This window comes from Gobio gobio, assembly GCF_949357685.1.
Source record: "Gobio gobio genome assembly, chromosome: 20".
Taxonomy (NCBI): domain Eukaryota; kingdom Metazoa; phylum Chordata; class Actinopteri; order Cypriniformes; family Gobionidae; genus Gobio; species Gobio gobio.
Window position 1 is genome coordinate 6,399,515 of NC_137113.1, and position 23,042 is coordinate 6,422,556.

General features: G+C 37.6%; 2 protein-coding genes across 3 annotated transcripts; one reads left to right on the forward strand and one right to left on the reverse strand.

Moving 5' to 3' along the window:
- The first annotated feature begins 667 nt into the window (after window positions 1-667).
- On the forward strand, window positions 668-6,297 carry LOC307116780 (uncharacterized protein). 2 transcript variants are annotated; one of them, XR_013815330.1, is made up of 5 exons: window positions 672-862; window positions 1,535-1,611; window positions 4,355-4,657; window positions 5,004-5,551; window positions 6,008-6,296. XR_013815330.1 is itself a non-coding variant. In XM_079801147.1 (4 exons), the coding sequence occupies exons 2-4, from the start codon at window positions 1,545-1,547 to the stop codon at window positions 5,228-5,230; spliced, it is 597 nt and encodes a 198-aa protein (XP_079657273.1). In that variant the 5' UTR covers window positions 668-862; window positions 1,535-1,544; the 3' UTR covers window positions 5,231-6,297. The 2 variants fall into 2 exon arrangements, 1 of the variants encoding a protein (XP_079657273.1); XM_079801147.1 differs by having other exon boundaries at window positions 668-862; window positions 5,004-6,297.
- A 3,645-nt stretch (window positions 6,298-9,942) lies between these two features.
- Window positions 9,943-12,173, reverse strand: LOC307143789 (zinc finger BED domain-containing protein 4-like; the record flags this gene model as incomplete). Its single annotated transcript, XM_079845553.1, has 2 exons — window positions 9,943-10,206; window positions 10,596-12,173. The coding sequence occupies 2 exons, from the start codon at window positions 12,171-12,173 to the stop codon at window positions 9,943-9,945; spliced, it is 1,842 nt and encodes a 613-aa protein (XP_079701679.1).
- Between the last annotated feature and the right edge of the window lie 10,869 nt (window positions 12,174-23,042).

Here is a 23,042-nt window from a genome sequence, read left to right on the forward strand (position 1 = left end):
GACCAATGGTGATGCTAAGACCCGCCCCTAATTTACATGAAACTTGAACTGCAACATTTGAAACCGCAAGCACAGAATGTGGAAACAAGAGCAAAGGAGAAAAGAGCACGGACATGCAAAAAATTTAAATAAGAGCAGAAAACATGATTTTGTGAGCGATTTGGATAATTTTGAATTCATGATTCAGTTTTGAGCAATATCATTTTAAACTTGTTTAAATATTTGATTTGCGCTTATTATTTTTATTTCCGTGACTGCGTTGTTTGTGATTCTGGTTAATTTTGCATTGATTTTTCAGTTTTGTGCGTTATATTTTCACATGTGCTTTTAACATTTTGATTCATGCTTAATATTTTTTTATGCGTGACTGCAATAAATTTGGCGGAAAACTGATCCCATAGATTTGCCTACCACTACTCGTACCACACTTTGAGAACCACTGTGGTCATTGGCGGTGGGAATTTTTACTTTACATATTACAGACATGGCCGATTCGCACGGGATTAAGATTACAGACGTTCTCTGCAATTATTAAAAAATCACCAGAGGTCCCCAGATAATACTAATCCCGTGTATTTGTTCTCGCGTGTCTGATCCTCATCCACTACGAGAAGAGAGAACTGTCCGTCTTGCCTGCACTTTTTTCACTCCTCCCCTCACTGCAGCCACCCAGTCTCGGCTGAATTTCAGACGAGACGAGGCGTATCTCAAACAAGCCTATTATTTTAATCACTTGGTGCCCACCTATTGGCTGTTACCTCAGGACACTCGCCCCCTAGTCCCGTTTTGGGATAATCCGGCCCTGGCTGTTTTGAGTCAGAGTGGAATGATTTCTCAGACGCTGAAGACACACAGACCTGAGGTGAGCAATAACTCTCTCTCAACAGGAAAATAATCTCCTTTATATTTACTAATCCATAACCAGACAGGAAAATCTTCCATACATGCACGTTGTTCTTGTATTTTTTTGTCTGATTTTTTGTCTGAAAACTTTTTTGTCTGATTGATGTTGCGGTTTAGATTTTTTTTGTGAAGACAAATAGACATAATTTTATATCATCTGGTTTAGATTCTGTCTCGGCTCTGTAGATTCAGCCGCAATATTATAATGAATAGAGTGTGTTCTCTCTGTGCTTTAGTAATAAATCTTGTGGGTTTTTTTTTTTTGCACTTGTGAGTTCCTTCAACGCCTCCAAATGAATGCATGATTCTTGTGTGAAACCTCGCCAAAAGTATTCAATAAATGCTGACATTTCTACTTAGCTTTCCTTAAATCGTCTTCTATTTTATCTCTAGCACTTCCCAGCAAACGTTTAATGGCCGTTTAAAAAAGACACGTCCCATTATGGTTGAAAAATAGTTCCTAAATGAAAGTTGAACGGACGCATCTGTGTTACATTAGATTTTTACCGCTTTATGCCGACTATTTTTGGCCAGGGAAACGACCATTGCCGTCGGACCAATGTTTGCTGGGTTAATCCTATAGTTTAAGTTTCACTTCTGACGCACATTTCTGTTATTTTTTCCATTGCAGAATCAGAACCATGAATGCTGTAAATGCAGTGCCGCTGTTGATTCTGGTTTGGACTTTTACTGCTGTCTGTGATGATGGTAAGAGAATACACTTCCCCTAGAAAGAGTGTGTGAGAGTTTTGAGGAGGGACTAAATAAGATGATGAAGAAAAAAGGTCAAAACTTATATAGCCTAAAGTGGCTGTGGCTACAAGTGGCTGTTTAAAAACATTTTGCTAGTGTATCCAGTTCAGTCCAAGTGTTTAAGGCTCTGAGTATTTCATCCTTCCAATGATTCAAAAGTAGATTCAAACAATTACGGTTTGAATAAGAGAAATCCATTACAGTCAAAAAATTCATTTTTTAACGTTTTGCCTCTTGTTCAGTTTAATTAATTAGAATGAGCTAAAGACACAAAAAATGTTTTTTAACATTTTTAAATTAACATTTAATTTAACTGTGTTCAATCCACCTAATATATCTAAAACTGATATTTACTTGAAAATGACCCCATGATTTACTCACCCTCAAGTCGTCCTAGGTGTATATGACATTCTTCATTCAGACAAATACAATCAGTTATTAAAAAAAAATCCTGGCTCTTCCGAGATATATAATGGCAGTGACTGGCAGCCCAAAATTTGAAGCCCAAAAAATCATCCATCCATTATAAAAGTGCTCCACACGGCTCCGGGGTTAATAAAGGCCTTATGAAGCGAATCAATGGCTTTGTGTAAGACAAATATCAATATTTAATACGTTATAAAGTAAAATGCGACAGCAGGCACAGTGCAAGTGTTTTTTTGCTAGTTTCAGCATGACGCAGTTATCATTTTCACATCCAGCGCCACATTGTTTAAATAGCAAATGCATGGTGTTCAGATGCATTCTTGGAGCGTTGCTATTTTGAGGAACTGAAAATAACTGTGCCATTGACCAACAAAAACCTGGTCTAAAGTCAATTCATTAGCGGAGTATTTGTTGTGTTATTTAAAGGGTGTGTTAATAATATGCACCTATAGGCGGGTGCACAGCACATGTACACTGTGCTTTTTACACACACAGGGACGCACAGCAGCACACAAACAAGTTTAAATATTCAAAATAAAAGGATTCCTCTGGAGAAGCGTTCAGTCTTTCCTCTCGCATGTCAGTGGCGTAGGCAGAATTTAATTTTTGGTCGGTCCATGTGAAGATTGTGCAGTGTGCATGAGTGTGAAGAGAGAACAGCGGCAAAGAGCACTCGCCATGATTTCAAAATCAACTTATTCCAGCGATAGATCGCCTCTCATTTAACACAAATAAACGAATTGCTAAACAAATGAAGAAGTTTCTTTCTATTAGTTACATCCATGCTGAGAGATGTTTCAAAAAGTGAAATACAAATATAATATTTGTTAAATAATTGTTGTTTAAATTATTTTTACGTAATTACAAAATTATTATAACATCTCAAATACTAAAAATAAATAAATGTGTTTTTGCATAATGCTTGATGAGTTTGATTGACAGCTGTGTTAGGCAATTAGGTGTCAGGTCTCATGTAAATTACGCCTATGCTTTCAGGTAAACAACGGACTCAATATTCAGGTCATTTCATTATTATTTTCTGTGAGTTATTCTTTAGACACCACACACTAATCAACTTTAAATAACGACTGAGCCCAAATTACATTCATAATTGCCCTGCCAGTGTGTTCCCGGCTTTACAGAATGAACCTGCGCTTGGAATTGAAACGTTTCTTGCAGGCTGAGGACGGGTTCTCTCCCGCATCAATAAACGCATAAACGAACACAAACTCACAGGCGCGACATGCATGAGACCTGACACCTAATACAGCTGTCAATCAAACTCATCAAGTATTATGCAAAAAACACATTTTATTTATTGTAGTATTTGAGATGTAATAATAATTTTGATAGCAAATCCGCCATGGTGCAAGCGCTTTTAAAGGGAATGGAAGATGAGACTCTGATTGGTTTATTGCACGTTACGCCCAAACACACCCATGACTCATTAAGAGACTAGGTACAACCCTTTAGATCATGTGCCGACCATTATTTTTACCGTCGTTAGAGTGCATTTTTTCTGCATATTACAAGTTTTTACTCTCTGTTATATGGGTTCATAAGCAAAAAATCAAATTTTCTGTCAGGACTACAGGATCTTGTGATGCACATGATTAAGGAAACAGTCAGGATGTTGCATGCAGAGACTGTGTTTACTATAAAATATGTAATGACCCTCTCATTACAAGAGATTAAATCCTGTTCAAAATATAATGTACAATGTTATTTATGACTAGGTTATCTAATGAAAGAGTCACTGTATGTTATATGACTGATATGGATACAGACACAAGAAGTCTGATATGATAAAAGTTTAATGGCACAATATGTTTTTTTTGCCACTATTCAAAACAAAGGCGCAGCTTGATGATACAGAGATTGAGTGTGGATTCATGGGAGTTGTGGTCTTCACCTCACAGCCGGTGGAAAAGAATCAGGACTCAGGCAGAAATCCTGTTCATGGATGAGATTATTAACGCTACTGTAGTATGAAGCAGAGCAGGGCCGAGTGTTGTGGAGCTGAACGAGGTCGCTGGAGCGATTGCTAATGAGAGACGAGCGACACACACCTCGACAGCAGCACAACTTTTATAAAGTACACAAGTCAACAAAATATATAACATTGTTCTGGTGGTGTTTGGATATTTTAATCCAAAAATCTTACATATTGTGCCTTTGAGATGTAAAAAAAAAAAAAAAGAAAGAAAGAAAAAAGTTAGATTTTTATTATTGATTAGTTGCTGTATTATTTGATATACATGTTATTTTTCAGTTCAAATCAGTGTAAGCTGTGAGGATGTGACTGGAACTGTGGGAGAAGAAGTAACTCTCACCTGCAGCGTCTCTCTGAGTCAGGAGTGCTCTGAAAGATGTATTACACGGTATAAGTTTAATTACTCTAAGAACTTTATTAACACGGAAAACTGTAGCAAAGAGTTTCCTGAGGGCTCCTGTGAACAGAGAAACAGCTTCACATGCAGATTCACTCCAACGACAGCAACGACAGGACAATTCACATTCTTTGTGCAACCAAAGTGTGGACCGAAAGGAACAGGATTCACTGTGAACATAACAGGTACTGTATATAACATAAAATTGACATTCAACCTCCTAGTAAGAAAGATATTACATTCTATTATAGTTATTGATTATTGAGCTCCAGGTTATTTATGGAGCACAGAAAACTGCTCTTTAGTCTCCTGTCAGCATATTTATGATTTAAAAAATCTCCTGTGAATAAATGATTTTAGAGTTTAAGGTCTAAGAAACGGATGCATTTTTTTAGTTTAGATTTGTCTGTCTGTCAAGAAATCAGCTTTATCAGATTCTCATCAGCAGAAGGGTTTTGTGAAGTTTGTGTGGAGAATCTGACTGTTTATGAGTTAAACAATAATTTAAACCGTTTAATTGCAACTTTCTAGCGCCAAAGGAAGGAGATAATAAAACAATAACAGGAGACAAACCAGAGGAGGTCATCCCTGCAGTTGTGGGCTGTTTCTTCATCATCCTCATCATCGTCATCGTCACACTGACAATCATTCACAAAACTAAACTAAACTACAGCAAACTTTGTGGATTCCAGATGAGGATCTGTCTGGGCCGCAGACATGATGAGGACAACAGCAACTGTCCAGAATCTGTGATCTAATATCACTGACTCAACAGGACGAAAACATTGAGTTTTGTTTGACTTTTAATGTGAAGCTCAAAGACTCAAACTTTATAGGAACTCCATAAACTATATCTGTGCACACATTACTCTCTGCTAAACCTCAAACCACTGATCTATATCACTCTGAGTGTGGGTTTAAAATTATATAAATTTCTGTGAAATAATGGTACATTATTGATCTCTTTGATCAGTGTGTGTGTGTGTATTTGACCTGGTTGAACTTAAAGGAACACGCCACTATTTTTGAAAATAGGCTCATTTTCCAACTCCCCTAGAGTCGAACAGTTGAGTTTTACCGTTTTCGAATCCATTCAGCCGATCTCCGGGTCTGGCAGTAGCACTTTTAGCATAGCTTAGCATAGATGATTGAATCTGATTAGACCGTTAGCATCTCGCTCAAAAATGACCTAAAACTTTCAATATTTTTCCTATTTAAAACTGGACTCTTATGTAGTTACATCGTGTACTAAGACCGACAGAAAATGAAAAGTAAGTGATTTTCTAGGCCGATATGGCTAGGAACTAAACTCATTCCTGCGTAATAATAAAGGAACTGCTGCCGTATGGGTCAGATATCACACAGCACCTGAAAATAGGCTAACTTCCGTTAACATAACCAACGTGACAACCTGCTTGCACAGGGAGCATGCTGGGGACTATTTTCAGGCGCTTTGGTCATTTTAGAGCGAGATGCTAACAGTCTAATCGGATTCAATGATCTATGCTAAGCTATGTTAAAAGTGCTAACGCCAGACCCGGAGATCGGCTGAATTGATTCAAAAACTGTAAAACTCAACTGTTTAATTCGAGGGGGGTTGGAAAATTAGCCTATTTTCAAAAAAAGTGGAGTATTTCTTTAAGCATGTGTGGACATTTCATTGTCAATTTTGTATTTGGTAAGTGGCCTTATAGCTTAAGTATTGAAATGTTATCTTTAATTTAATATTTTGTACCTGCAATTATCTAAAGCTCCAAACAGTGGGGCTTTGTAATGTTCTTTTATATAAAAAAAAAAAAAAATTAAACTCATGTGATGCTCTCTAAAGATGAATATCTGGAAACTTTTTCTAAGTTAAAAACTAGTAAAGTGGGTGAAGGGCAGCCGCTCAGATATTATCTGAATATATGCCTTATTTAAGTTACATTAACTTATTGTGCAGTTAATCTTTTTTAGAGTACAATTTTAGAGTAAGTTTGACATTTTACTGTTCTGATAAAGAAAACGAAACACTGATAAAAGCAAACAAGCGTCAAGCATTCTGTCACGATAGGAGGCTGTATATAAAGCACACAATGAGACACTCAGAATGTCTTTCAATCTGATAATAAACTGGAGAAACACAACCACACACACACTGCCATTAAACATGGGAGACTAAACAATCCAGGGCAAGGAACAAACTGAAACTGAGGGCTAAACTGCACAGGCCAACAAAGGAACAAGATAATTAACAAATAAAATCAAGTACAATCACATTATGATATATGTAGTTTAAAATGCATTATAGTGACCATTAATTTATTTTAAAGGGATAGTACACCCAAAAATGAAAATTACCCCATGATTTACTCATCCTCAAGCCATCCTAGGTGTATAATAATAATAATAATAATAAATTTTATTTGTACTGCACTTTACATTTGGAACAAATCTCAAAGTGCTACAGTTAAGATCATTTAAGAAGGATAAAATACTAATAGATTGAATGGTTAAAAGTCATAAGTTCTCCTAAAAAGAAATGTTTTTAGTCCTTTTTTAAAAGTCTCAGTAGTTTGAGGTGCCCTCAGATGGTCGGGGAGGGCATTCCAAATCCGAGGAGCGGCAGAACAGAAAGCCCGATCACCCATAGTGCTGAGCTTTGTCTTGGGGAGAAATGACATTGTATATGTATATGACATTCTTCTTTTAGACGAATACAATCGGAGTTATATTAAAACTGTTCTGGCTCTTCCAAACTTTATAATGGCAGTGAATGGCAGCCCAAAACTTGAAGCTCAAAAAAGTGCATTCATCCTGTAAGTGTTGTTGTGTAAAGTTCTGTGTATTTGTTTCATAATCAATTCATTTATAAGTAATTCATAATTTTATGTTTTTGGTTTCATTTCATTTGTTCATCTATTTGAGGTACAATTAAAAAATGTGATGTATGTGAAATTCATTCATGGCCCCTTTAAGACGTGAAGCTCGCGATAATGCGTCACTTTAGCGGAAATAATGAACTACTGTAGCTGTGTCTCATTTCGAAAGGCTGCATCCTCCGGAGGTCGCATTTGAAGGCTGCATGCGTCTGAAGGCTGTCTCATTTCAAAAAAGTAAGTAGGATACTCCGAATGCGACCTTCAAATGCGCCCTTCTTTTCAGGAATTCGGAGTGTGCATGAGATGTATCCTTCGTTGCTGCAGATAACCCACAATTCTTTGCGTCGCCATTAACAACCGTCATGTTTTTTAAATATTATTTGAAAAAATGGCGCCGCCGGCAGATATACATGCAAGCGAAGATGTGGTGTTTAAACTTAAGTAGTTTAAAGCTTGTTTTTGTTTTTAAGCTGTATATATACCTCAAAAAGATAGTTGTGGTAAACAGGATTACAAGTGTTGTGATTTTTTTTTTAAACGTTTAGAACAGTACTTTGCTGTCAAGGCAAAACATTTCATAGTCATTTTCAAGTTATAAATAATTTTCATTCATATAACTGGTGTGAGAGCGCAACTCCACGGTGAACGTGTTGGCATAGCAACGTGATACTTCCTGCCTGTGTGTCCTACGGAGGACGTCTCGTTTAATTCTGATTAAGGACTCTCCGTATACCGCATCCTTCATAGGATGTGTCCTCCAGAGGATGCAGCCTTCAAAATTAAATGAAATGAGACACAGCTTGTGTCGCCCCGAAGGACTAACGATGAGCAGACGCTCACGCGGCTCTGCAAAGATGCATTACGTTTAAAATGAGTGTTTTCACAAGTCAAACGGACTGTAAAGAGCAAAAGTAAGAACACAAGGACCTCTTTTCATAACAAGCAGCCAACGAGGTATTTGTTTCACTTGTTTAATGTATTGTAAGCATCATTTGTATCTCTTTTCCTTTAAGACTATGTATTGTATAATTTTCTGTCTTGTTTGTACTATGCTTATTTACAAATACAGTTCTCATGGCGTAAAGATGAGCCAAAGAATAAAAGGCCCGTTTAAAGGAACCGACCTGTGTCTGTGTTGTTGTGGAGAGAGCTACACATCCATTATAAAAGTGCTCCACACGGCTCCAGGGGTTAATAAAGGCCTTATGGAGCGAATTGGGTTTGTGTAAGAAAAATATCCGTATTTAAAACTTTATAAAGTAAAATATCTTGCTTCCGGCGGACCGTCTTCCATATTCAACTTATAAAGAAAGTGTAACTGGCGCGACGATGACGTCGGACGTAGTGTAAGCGTTTTGGACTGTGCAAGGCATTAAACTACACTGAAAATAATGACTTTGTGGTATGGTAAAATCTATTACATTAATTCATATAATTTATACATTGTAAAATCAAGATTAAGTTGGAACTATAATATATTAAGTGAAATTTACACAATTTATTAATCTAATAAGTTAACTGAGAAGAAAGAGAACATTTTATCATATATTTACAAATACTATTTAATGTTTTATAGTCACAGCACATTCACTTAAAAATACTAAGTTAATTTTAATCTTAAAAGCAAAGTGCGTTTGAATCTGCGCGCACGTTTACAAAAAGATCCCGCTTGTTAAGTGGTGGCAGAGGCGGTCGGTTTGGGATGTCGCCATGGCTGACTTATTTTCGGTAAGTTTTGACTTTTCTATTTTAGATTTGTGATAACAATGTGTTCATTTTGATGGTTTGGTTATTGCATAGACGTTACAGTTCAAAATTAACTGAACGTGAGTTTAAATCACAATAACATTAGCTAAAGCGCCCCCATTAACAGTTCCACTTCTATAAAGTTGAGACTGGTGGTTAGTCAAAAATAGAGGGGATTAAATGTAGTTAGCCGCATTCTTGTAGAAAAAGTCACCCAAACTGATTACCTTCAGAGTCATTTAATGTTAGCTGGCTGTGATTAAGCTCAAACTGTCATGTTACAGTCTGTAAGGAAATCGATGTAACGTGCTGGCTGCCTGTGTGTGTCCTTTAGCTAATGTTAGCCTTATTTTAGGGATGCACCGATATGGAAATTTTGGCCGATACCGATAACTGTTTATATTTAGAAGCCGATAACCGATATGTTGGCCGATAAATACAAATTTTGGTATGAATTTTTCTGAGCCTGATTACAAAAACAAAAGGCAAACAAATACAGTGGACAACTGTTTTTATTTTAAAACTTGACTGCGAAAACAAGGAAACCTCAAGGAAACATTGATTCCCAAAATCATATACTAAATGTAGCCAACTTTAAACCGATTTCTTAACTTTTCAAATGAATTATACATTTCTATGGCCAACTTTCTTTTATATAAATAAAATATATTGCCTGACAAAAAATAAATAAACTAATTTAAAAATAAAGTTTACAAGTCACTGAACAACATTAACATAAAGAATCAAAATATGCCATGGATAAATAAAATATGATGTTTACACAGATCCAGCATGACTTTGTATATATTTAAGAACATGTAGGCCAATGAGAAATGATATGGGATTGTCTGACCATTTGGCTGCTACTTATGTGAATGCAAGTGTGGAAAGTTTTTTTTAACGAAGAGAAGCATTTCCGCTTTATCACACGCAAGTCTGTTTCTCTTTTCATCAATCACGTTTGATGCAGCTGAGAAGAGACGTTCGCTGTCTACACTTGTACAGGGAGCTGACAGGTATTTGCGTGCAGCTTGGGCCAGGACTGGAAAACGGGGCATATTGCTTTTCCAAAACTGCAGTGGGCTCTCATTCCTGGAAATGGGTGGCTCGCTGAGATATGCATTCACCTACAAAGAGGAATACAATGTGTATTACAATATTTCCTTCAATATAACACACATAAGCATGCAAAGTTGAATGCATGCAAGTGTTACACTACTTGCAAGCATTCAACTTTGCATGCTTGTGTGTAAAAAAAAACAAATTAAATGTGTAAAAAAAAAAAAAAACTTGCTGCCTTAAATTAAGTACAGTACACTTGTCAAAGTAATTTTGTCTTAAATTATATTAAAATGACTTTAATAAATGCGTTGAATCTTGTATAACTTATAAAAAATGTGAACATTGCTTAACTTATTTTGTAGTTATAGAGTTACAGTAATGTAAAAACATGTTGTCATTTCTTTCTTAAATGGTTAGGTAAAGCACTTTTGAATATGAAGGGGGAAAAAATTACCTGTTGTCCTACTGGAGTGTCTTCGTACGTCTTATGTTCCTTGGTCATGTTTTCTTCAAGAATTTCACCATACATGTCAAGCAGGGATGCTGCGCCTCCGTTGCTCTCTGTGCGTCTCTTTTTTAAAGGAGACTCTGTCTCGCGTCTCTCTTTCTCTGCGTTGTTTTCTGGTGCTGTCATCTTGTTCAGTTGTCTCAGCAGCATTTCTTTGGCTCGTTGTTTAGTGGCTTGATCAAAAAAATGATCTTTATACCTTGGGTCCAAGGTCGTTGCCAAGACGTACAAAGGTTCGTTGTATATGCTGTTAAACCGCTGCTTCACAGCCTCCAGAAGAGTCGTTTTAGTTGTCTTCACTCCACTATCTGTACTGAGACTCTTGTTCAGTAAACGTTTCAGAGCCTCAATAGAGGGAATCACGTCGGAAGTCGTTGCCGTGTGTGAACTTATTTCTCTCGTCAGTTCTTCGAAAGGTGCAAGGAGTGTTAATGCATTTTCCATAAGGCCCCACTGGTATGCGCTGAATGATGTGGGAAGCTCGTATTCTGCCCCATAGGCACCAAGTGCCCGCTTCTGCGCTAACAAGCTCGACATCATATAAAATGTACTGTTCCATCGTGTCGGAGTGTCTTGTTGGAGCCTCTTTTTTGGCAATCCTAGCGATGTCTGTATCTCTTCAAGTCGGGACATGGCGAGCTGAGAATGTTTGAAGTGTCCGACTATCTTTCTCCCTAACGCCATACAGTCGGAAATGCTGCGCTGGCTCAGAACTCCTTCATGTACGGCTAACTGAAGAGTATGAGCCATACAGCCAAGACTGTTCAGACCACAATCATCCATGGCTTTTGCCATGTTTCGGCCATTATCTCGCATCACAACATGCACCATGTCTTTCGTTATGTTCCACTGAGCTAACATGTTCTCAAATGCACGCGCTATAGCAGCGCCCGTGTGAGAGCCGGGGCATTCTTGTGCATGCAGCATTACTCTCCTCATCTCAAAGTTTTCCTCAATCCACTGAGCAGTAAGGCTCAACTTACTCACTGGACTTACGTCGGAACTCCATATGTCAGTAGTAAAACTTATATCAGCCACATTTTTGCTCAAAAGCATGCGGATGTGTGTCGCTATTTCATTGTACAAAGCGGGGAGCGACACATCAGCGAAGTACCGCCGGCTAGGGAGGGAGTAGCGCGGTTCAATAAACTCGATTAGCCCACGAAATCCATGATCTTCAACAATGCTAAAAGGTTGGTCATCAACTGCAATCATTTCCATAACTTTGCTTGTGATTGATTTTGCTTTGACGCTGTTCTTGTCAAATTTCCTCGTACTGTCAAGTGTTTGTTGTACTGACTTGTTGGTAAGGGCTAACGTTGCCGCTGTATGTTTGGCAGTGACTTTTGTCTCATAGTCTTTATACATTTCGGCATGGCGAAACTTAAGATGGCTTATTAAATTTGTTGTATTGAAGTTTTTTGTTCTACTGCCTCCTCGCATTACCTCACATTGGCAGCTGTTGCAAATTGCAATTTTGATGTCGTCTTTTTTCACCGTGAAGAACTCCCATACTGCCGACATCTTGCCTTCACTCTAGCATAAACTCTTCCAAAGTGCGCTCGCGCGTGCGTCTGCTGCGTGCGACCTACCACGTCATGCGGAAGGCACCAATAAAAACGCTTGTGCCCCGCAGGATACATCTTTAGTAGCTCAACCGGCAGACATAATCCATAATTTATCGGTTTTGATATATCGACCTAATTTTCTTATCTGACCGATAACGATAACACTAAAAATAACCATTTATCGGCCGATAACGATATGGCGCCGATATATCGTGCATCCCTACCTTATTTAAAAGCATCTAGTCATTTTTATATTCACTGAAAATTTCGCAGCAATTAATTTATCAAAGCTGGTCTGCACCAAAGAAGGAAGGTTTGGAAAAATGCAGTATCAGATGGCAGGTGAACTTGGATACCAATGTGTAGCAGCAAGTGCCTTTGAGTGAGCTAACGGTATGAAGGTCCGGTCACCTTTTTAATGAAAATAAAATATGTAACGTTAATGTTTTTAAAACCTAACGTTAGACCACAGCCTTTCACGGCTAAAGTGAGGGAGGAGTTGGGCTAACTGTTAGCCCAAAGTTAGCATCAGTAGCTTCAGCCCTATGCATCTTAGGATGTTTTCACACCTGAAAGTCCGCACCAAGGTCCGAACCGAAGTTCATGTTTTGATACATTTGATACTTTCGGTTAGTTTTGGTTTGGTTTCATTTTGCAATTATGCGAGCGCACTAAAGAACTTTACATGACATACTTGCGTCCACTCGTCATCATCTATGTGGGCGGCATCTGGACATTGATTGGTTTGTAAACGGACGTGCGTCTGATGTCAGCGTCTTTGACAAGAGTGAATGAACGGACGCATATTATTGCCACTAGTGAACAGTGCGCATTGCTTGACTGTTTTCTTTTCGGACATTTCAAGCTTTATATACACATATTTCTCATGTTTGTGAGACAAGTAGCTGCTGAGTTTCGGTTTATTTGAGACGCGCTCAAGTTCATGTGCAAAGCATGTGATCGCTCCCACCATTATTGTCTGCTATCGACTATTTGCTTCTTATTTATTAAATCCAGGCAATTATCTGATTAAACGTTGAAAATTAAGATACAATTTATACAAAATTAAATCCACATTAAAGAAAGGCTTTCTAACCAAAATCATACAAAAATTCTTTCAAAATCATTTGTGACCTTCTGTCTTCTGACATATTGGCATCTTTTCACTTTTCAAAATCAATGTAGCCTAGATGAAATTTAAAAAGAACATTATAATATTTAAACATAAACAAGAACTTCCTGCAAATGGTCTGAAAGTCCGAACCATACAGAAAATGCTTTCACACTAGAAACGAACCAAACCTTTCTTCAGTTTGATCCGTTTGAACTAGGGATGAAACGATTACCGGTTTCACGATAAACCACGGTAAAATTTAGTGACGGTTAGTAATATCGTATAAAATTTAATTATCATTAAAACCGCATGTGATTATCACGATTTTAAAACTCGCGGTAAATCTTGTCCAGTCAGCGTCAGTCTGTTGCGCGCACCGCTGTTTTCTGAATGAGGAGAAATGTCAGAAGGCAGTGACAGCACTCTGGAGATTGTTCAGCCTCTAAAAGGACCCAATCTGAGGTGTGGTCATATTTTGGCTTTTACAAAAGTCCTGAGGGAAACTTAATCGAAGATGGTCACCTGTCTGCAGAACATGCCAGAATAAAGTCGCTGTAATAGAGGGAAACACTTCAAAACTACGAACACAAGGCAAGTGGACTTTGACCTCAATACCAAAACTACGTCTGGGAAATAATAACGTGAAGCGAACGAACAAGTTCAGACAAGACTAGGGTGACATTTAAGGGATAATAATCAGGGTTTGCCATTAACAACCGCCGTTTGCGGGTGTAACGTTATTTCGGCTGCACACTAGCCACTCTGCTGTTGAACTTATTATAGTCTTCTCAAAAGCCATCTGTTATAATCGCGTTGCACATTATAACCACTCACACGTGTTTATATTGAGTTTATGAATGCATGTCTCATAATCAGAGGCGTTCAGATTATCCGGAATTTTGTTCAGAGCGCGCGCCGCTCACACGCTGAAATCTACACTAAAAGCAGAGATGTGTGTGTGATGTACGCAAGAGATTCACTCATCATACAGAGGTTGACTGTTTTTGTTCTATTTCAGCAGCGAAAATAGTTTCAAACAAACACAGCAGAACCACAGCGCATCTGATGTGACTGGCATAAAGTTGGTGAATTTAGGGACCGTCTCTAAAGTTACACACAACATTGGTAACGTTATACACGTTTGAAACTTTAATAGCATTTGAAGACAATGAAAGTCATAAAACTGGCTGTAAAGTGATCATCTAGCTGTCAGGTATGATGCAGTCATTTTGATATTTAATAAAATAAACTGTCAAATCATATGGAAATATGGATATGCATTATTTCTCTAGGATACTGTTTGGGCTCTTACACAAAACATGCTAGATTAAAATGCATCATTGCTGAACACTGATGAGAATATTGCTTGAGAATATATTTACAGAGATGATATTAGAGATTATATTTACGAGAAATTATTATTATTTATGCGTTGCTATATTGACGACGGCCATTATAAGGAAGAAAATCCCACAGAATCTTGCTTAAAAAAGTGCATAGAGCTGCTTTAGTTTGTTTGTTGATTTTCAAATATAAAACTTGAACAAAACCGTGATAATATTGATAACCGTGATAATTTGGGTCACTATAATCGTGATGTTAAATTTCCATACCGTTTCATCCCTAGTTTGAACCGTGGTACGGGGGAGGTTTCACACCTGTATCCGGACCAAACTGAAAAGACAAAAAATCCGGAACAAACAGGGTAGGTGTGAAAGGGCCCTTAGTCTAGCAGTTGAAGCAGGAACAGTTAACGTTAACTTTGAATGCAATGGGCGGCAAGCCCCTCCGCCTTGTTGCCATGCCAATTGTCAGGTCCAAACTCGTCACAAACTCAATGCTGTATTAAAAGGCATTAAAACAAAATGTAAATGAGAACTCAATGCAACAATTTGTTTCTCTCAACGGGTAACAGAACAGTACAGCAGTGCGTTGTGATATCAGTGACTGGTCTGACAGGCAAGTAGAAATCTTTTTAACAATACTATTATATTGCTGCTCTTATTTTTCCCTGTTCTTTATTGTGTAATGTAATATGAATTGTAAATACATTTGGCATTAACTTTTAGAGTATTATTTTAACATCACAAATTGTCTGGTCTTTGTGTGTGTAATTCAGGCCTGTATGTAATGTGTGTAATAACAACAGAGTAAAAAGGTTGGAATGCGGGATTAATAAAGTATACATTATTATTAATATCTACAGGATTTAAACTTGGCATCAGACTATTTGGCCTACCGAGTAGTTCCTAATTTTGTACTTTTGTATGAATTCAGGAGAATAACTACGGTTTCACTGGAGCAGAGCTTTATGTACAAACATGACCACTACACAAAACGTATTGAAGTTATTTGGTCCTGTCTGAACTAACGTTAACAGAGATTAACTACAGAAGTTGTGTTCATGGTTAGTTCATGTTAATGAATGCATTAAATAATGTTAACTAATACAACCTTATTGTATAGTTTGTACCGTTCCAGGCAAAGTCACGCCAAACTGAGTTTTTTGTGCACAAGGAATTGTGGTAGCTAGATGTAATGATGTAATGATTTACATTAATTTCTATCGCCAAAGGTGCTTACTCCTTGCTTATTTGAGGCAAAGGGAGAAGAAAAAACAGCGCATAAGGCAAGAGAAGCTGTCAAGAGAAAAGGTCTAGTCATTATTTGAATCACTTGGTGCCCACCTATTGGCTGGTGTCCCAGGACACTCGCCCCCCAGTTCCGTCTGTGGATAATCCGGCCATGGCTGTGTTGAGTCAAAGTGGAATGATTTCTCAGACGCTGAAGACACACAGACCTGAGGTGCGTAATAACTCCCTCAACAGCAAAATCATCTCCTTTATATTTACTAATCCATAACCAGACACAGGAAAATACATGCATGCTGTTCTTGTGTTATGTGATTTACACTTTTTACAGATATTTCAAACATGTCTAGAATAACCTAGAAAACTTTTTGTCTGATTGATGTTGCAGTGTTGATTTTTTTGCTTTCTGCCAGTGAAGACAATAGTCATCATTTTATATCATCTGGTTTAGATTCTGTCTCGGCTCTGTAGATTCAGCAGCAATATTATAATGAATGGTGTGTGTTCTCTCTGTGCTTTAGTAATAAATCTTGTGGTTTTTCGGTCGCACTTGTGAGTTCCTTCAACGCCTCCAAATGAATGCATGATTCTTGTGTGAAACCTTATTTCAACAAATGCTGACATTTCTACTGAGCTTTCCGTAAATCGTCTTCTATTTTATCTCTAGCACTTCCCAGCAAACGTTTAACAGCCGTTTAAAAGACGTCCTTCCGACACGTCCCGTTATGGTTGAAAAATAGTTCCTAAATGAAACGGACGTTGAACGGACGCATCTGAATGCATTTTTAGGAAATGTTCTGTGTTACATTACATGTTTTTACAGATTTATGCTGATTATTTTTGGCCAGGGACACGACCATTGCCGTCAGACCAATGTTTGCTGGGTTAATCCTATAGTTTAAGTTTCACTTCTGACGTACATTTCTGTTATTTTTTCCATTGCTGAATCAGAACTATGAATGCTGTAAATGCAGTGCCGCTGTTGATTCTGGTTTGGACTTTTACTGCTGTCTGTCAAGCTGATGATGGTGAGAGAATAAACTTCCCCTAGAAAGAGTGTGTGAGAGTTTTGAGAAGGGATAAATATAAGATATAAGAGAAAGAAAAAAGGTCAAAACGTATATAGCCTACAACACAAGTGATGTTTAAAAATGCTTTGCAAGTGTGTCCAGTTCAGTCCAAGTGTTTAAGGCTCTGAGTATTTCATCCTTCCAATGATTCAAAAGTAGATTCAAACAATTACGGTTTGAATAAGAGAAATCCATTACAGTCAAAAAATGATTTTTTAAATGTTTTGCCTCTTGTTCAGTTTAATTCATTAGAATGAGCTAAAGACAAAAAATGTTTTTAACATTTTTAAATGAACAATAAATTTAACTATGTTCAATCCACCTAATATATTTAAAACTGATATTTACTTAAAGGGATGGTTCACCCAAAAATGAAAATGACCCCATGATTTACTCACCCTCAAGCCATCCTAGGTGTCCATTACATTCTTCATTCAGACGAAAACAATCAGAGATATATTAAAACATTTCCTGGCTAATCCAAGATTTATAATGGCAGTAAATGGCAGCCCAATATTTGAAGCCCAAAAAACTGCATACTTCCATTATAAAAGTGCTCCACACAGCTCCGGGGTTAATAAAGTCCTTATGAGGCGAATCGATGTTTTTTTGCTAGTTTCAGTGTGACGCAGTTATCATTTTCACATCCAGCGCCACGTTGTTTAAATAGCAAATGCATGGGTGTGCTGGTCTGAAAACCAGGCGTGTTCAGGCGCATTCTTGGAGCGTTGCTATTTTGAGGAACTGAAAACAACTGTGCCATTGACCAACAAAAACCTGGTCTAAAGTCAATTCAATAGCGCAGTATTTGTTGTGTTATTTAAAGGGTGTGTTAGTAATATGCACCTATAGGCAGTGCACAACGCCTGCAGCAGCACACAAACATGTTTAAATATTCAAAATAAAAGGATTCCTCTCTGGAGAAGCGTTCAGTCTTTCTGCTCGCAAATTCTGGCATGTCAGTGGCGTAGGCAAATTTTATTTTTTGGTCGGTCCATGTGAAGATTGTGCAGTGTGCATGAGTGTGAAGAGAGAACAGCGGCAAAGAGCACTCGCCATGATTTCAAAATCAACTTATTCCAGCGATAGATCACCTCTTATTTAACACAAATAAACGAATTGCTAAACAAATGAAGATGTTTCTTTCTATTAGTTACACCCGTGCCGAGAGATGTTTCAAAAAGTGAAATACAAATATAATATTTGTTAAATAATTGTTGTTTAAGTTATTTTTACGTAAATACAAAATTATTATAACATCTCAAATACTAAAAATAAATAAATGTGTTTTTGCATAATGCTTGATGAGTTTGATTGACAGCTGTGTTAGGCAATTAGGTGTCAGGTCTCATGTAAATTACGCCTATGCTTTCAGGTAAACCAACGGACTCAATATTCAGGTCATTTCATTATTATTTTCTGTGAGTAATTCTTTAGACACCACACACTAATCAACTTTAAACAACGACTGAGCCCAAATTACATTCATAATTGCCCTGCCAGTGTGTTCCCGGAGTTACAGAATGAACCTGCACTTGGAATTGAAAAGTTTCTTGCAGGCTGAGGACGGGTTCTCTCCCGCATCAATAAACGCATAAACGAACACAAACTCACAGGCGCGACATGCATGAGACCTGACACCTAATACAGCTGTCAATCAAACTCATCAAGTATTATGCAAAAACACATTTTATTTATTTTAGTATTTGAGATGTTATAATAATTTTGATAGCGAATCCGCCATGGTGCTAACGCTTTTAAAGGGAATGCCCAAAACACACCCATGACTCATTAAGAGATTAGGGACAACCCTTTAGATCATGTGCCGACCATATTTTTACCTTTGTTAGAGTGCATTTTTTCTGCATATTACAAGTTTTTACACTATGTTATATGTGTTCATAAGCACAAAATCACGTTTTCTGTCAGGACTACAGGATCTTGTGATGCACATGATTAAAGAAACAGTCAGGATGTTGCATGCAGAGACTGTGTTTACTATAAAATATGTAATGACCCTCTCATTACAAGAGATTAAATCCTGTTCAAAATATAATGTACAATGTTATTTATGAATAGGTTATCTAATGAAAGAGTCACTGTGTGTTATATGACTGATATGGACACAGACACAAGATATGATAGAAGTTTAAGGCACAATATGTCGTTTTTTGCCACTATTCAAAACAAAGGTGCAGCTTGATGATGCCAAGATTGAGTGTGGATTCATGAGAGTTGTGGTCTTCACCTCACAGCCGGTGGAAAAGAATCAGGACTCAGGCAGAAATCCTGTTCATGGATGAGGTTATTAACGTTACTGTAGTATGAAGCAGAGCAGGGCCGAGTGTTGTGGAGCTGAACGAGGTCGCTGGAGTGATTACTAATGAGAGACGAGCGACACACACCTCGACAGCAGCGCAACTTTTATTAACTACATAAGTCAACAAAATATATAACATTGTTAATCCAAAAAGCTTACATATTGTGCCTTTGAGATGTAAAAAAAAAAAAACAGTTAGATCTTTATTATTGTTCAGTTGCTGTATTATATGATATACATGTTATTTTTCAGATGACATCAGTGTAATCTGTAAGAATGTGACTGGAACTGCGGGTGAAGAAGTAAATCTCACCTGCAGCGTCTCTCTGAGTCTGAAGTGCTCTGGAAGATGCATTAAAAAGTATTCCTTTCAATACCTTGAGAAATATAATGACTCTGTAAATATAACGAAATATAAAGAAATCTGTAGACAAGAGTTTCCTGAGGGCTCCTGTGAACAGAGAAACAACTTCACATGCAACTTCACTTCAAATACAACAAATGCAACGACAGTACAATTCACATTCTTTGTCCAAACACAGCGTGAATGGAAAACCACAGGATTCACTGTGAGCATAACAGGTACTGTATATAATACTGCTGATTATAATTCAATACATGTTTGCAGCTGTACATTTATTTTCTAACAGTGACTTAAAATCAGTAATCAGTAAATCAGTTATCAGTAAACCTGAAATTGACATTCAACCTCCTAGTAAGAAAGATATTACATTCTATTATAGGTATTGATTATTGAGCTCCAGGTTATTTATGGAGCACAGAAAACTGCTCTTTAGTCTCCTGTCAGCATATTTATGATTTTAAAAATCACCTGTGAATAAATGATTTTGGAGTTTAAGGTCTAAGAAACTGATGCAGTCTGTGTGGAGAATCTGGCTTTCTGACTGTTTATGAGTAAAACAATCATATAAACTGTTTAATTGCAACTTTCTAGGGTCAAATGGAATAGATGAAAAGGAACCAAGAAAAGAAGACAATACTGCAGTTGTGGGCTGTTTCATCATCATCATCACACTTACAATCATTTACAAAACTAAACTAAACTACAGCAAACTTTGTGGATTCCAGATGAGGATGTGTCTGGGCCGCAGACATGATGAGGACAACAGCAACTGTCCAGAATCTGTGATCTAATACCACTGACTCAACAGGACGAAACATGGCGTTTTGTTTGACTTTTAATGTGAAGCTCAAAGACTCAAACTTTATAGGAACTCCATAAACTATATCTGTGCACACATTACTCTCTGCTAAACCTCAAACCACTGATCTATATCACTCTTGAGTGTGGGTTTAAAATTATATTAATTTCTGTGAAATAATGGTACATTATTGATCTCTTTGATCAGTGTGTGTGTGTGTGTGTGTGTGTATTTGTCCTGGTTGAACTTACAGGAACACGCCACTATTTTTGAAAATAGGCTCATTTTCTGTCTCCCCTAGAGTCGAACAGTTGAGTTTTACCGTTTTCGAATCCATTCAGCCGATCTCTGGGTCTGGCAGTAGCACTTTTAGCATAGCTTAGCATAGATCATTGAATCTGATTAGACCGTTAGCATCTCGCTCAAAAATGACCTAAAACTTTCAATATTTTTCCTATTTAAAACTGGACTCTTCTGTAGTTACATCGTGTACTAAGATAGACGGAAAATGAAAAGTAAGTGATTTTAGCCGATATGGCTAGGAACTAAACTCTCATTCCTGCGTAATAATAAAGGAACTGCTGCCGTACCATGGGTCATAAATCACACAGCACCTGAAAATAGGCTAACTTCCGTTAACATAACCAACGTGACAACCTGCTTGCACAGGGAGCGTGCTGGGGACTATTTTCAGGCGCTTTGGTCATTTTTGAGCGAGATGCTAACGGTCTAATCAGATTCAATGATCTATGCTAAGCTATGCTAAAAGTGCTACCGCCAGACCCGGAGATCAACTGAATTGATTCAAAAACGGTAAAACTCAACTGTTTAACTCGAGGGGGGTTGGAAAATGAGCCTATTTTCAAAAAAATATTTAAGAGTATATAAGAGTATTTCTTTAAGCCTGTGTGAACATTTCATTGTCAATTTTGTATTTGGTAAGTGGCATTATAGCTTAAGTATTGAAATGTTATCTTTAATTTAATATTTTGTACCTGCAATTGTCTAAAGCTGCAAACAGTGGGGCTTTGTAATGTTATTTTATATTGTTTAAAAAAAGAAATAAATAAACTCATGTGATGCTCTCTAAAGATGAATATCTGGAAACATTTTTTTAAATTAAAACTAGTAAAGTGGGTGAAGGGCAGCCGCTCAGATCACTAAAAAAAAAAGGTTCTATATGGCACCAAAAATGGTTCTTGGCTCGTAATCATAGGGGAACCTTTTTTAGCACCAATTTTGGTGCTTCAGTGGTTCTTCAGCGGTTCTTCAGAGGTGCTATATAGCACCTTAGTCAAAGAACCGGTGAAGAACCACTGAAGCACCAAAATTGGTGCTAAAAAAGGTTCCCCTATGATTACGAGCCAAGACCCATTTTTGGTGCCATATATAAACTTTTTTTTTTTTTAGAGTGCATGATCTGAATATATGCCTTATTTATGTTACATTAACTTATTGTGCAGTTAATCTTTTTTAGAGTACAATTTTAGAGTTTGACATTTTACTGTTCTGATAAAGAAAACTAAACACTGATAAAAGCAAACAAGCGTCAAGCATTCTGTCACGATAGGAGGCTGTATATAAAGCACACAATGAGACACTCAGAATGTCTTTCAATCTGATAATAAACTGGAGAAACACAACCACACACACACTGCCATTAAACATGGGAGACTAAACAATCCAGGGAAAGGAACAAACTGAAACTGAGAGCTAAACTGCACAGTCAAACAAAGGAGCTGACAAGATAATTAACACAAAATCAAGTACAATCACATTATGATTTATGTAGTTTAAAATGCATTATAGTGACTGTGGCGAGCAGCGAGGCTGAGGGGCCGTGAGAACGGGACGAGTGTCTCACGGAGGAGTGACGGGAGTATAAAGGAGGAGCGACGACAGTGAAGGACGAGAGAGGACCAGGCCTGGATTACGATTTGTATTTTGTTCACGTTTTGTTTATGTATGTGCGCGGCAGTCTTCCGTGAGGGGCTGCCACTTTTATTTTCACTTTGTTTATTTATTTGATTAAAGATTGTTGTTTATTGTTCGCCGGTTCCCGCCTCCTTCTTCTCTGAACCTACATACCTCGTTACAGTGACCATTAATGTATTTTAAAGGGATAGTTCACCCAAAAATTAAAATTACCCCATGATTTACTCATCCTCAAGCCATCCTAGGTGTATATGACATTCTTCTTTCAGACGAATACAATCGGAGTTATGTTAAAAATGTCCTGGCTCTTCCAAGCTTCATAATGGCAGTGAATGGCAGCCCAAAACTTGAAGCTCAAAAAAGTGCATTCATCCATTATAAAAGTGCTCCACACGGCTCCGGGGGTTAATAAAGGCCTTATGAAGCGAATCGGGTTTGTGCAAGAAAAATATCCATATTTAAACTTTATAAAGTAAAATATCTTGCTTCCTGCGGACCGTCTTCATTATTCAACTTCCGAAGAAAGTGTAACTGGCGCGACAATGACGTTGGACGTAGTGTAAGCGTTTTAGACTGCGCGGGGCATTAAACTGTCTGCATAAGTTGAATATGGTAGACGGTCCGCCAGAAGC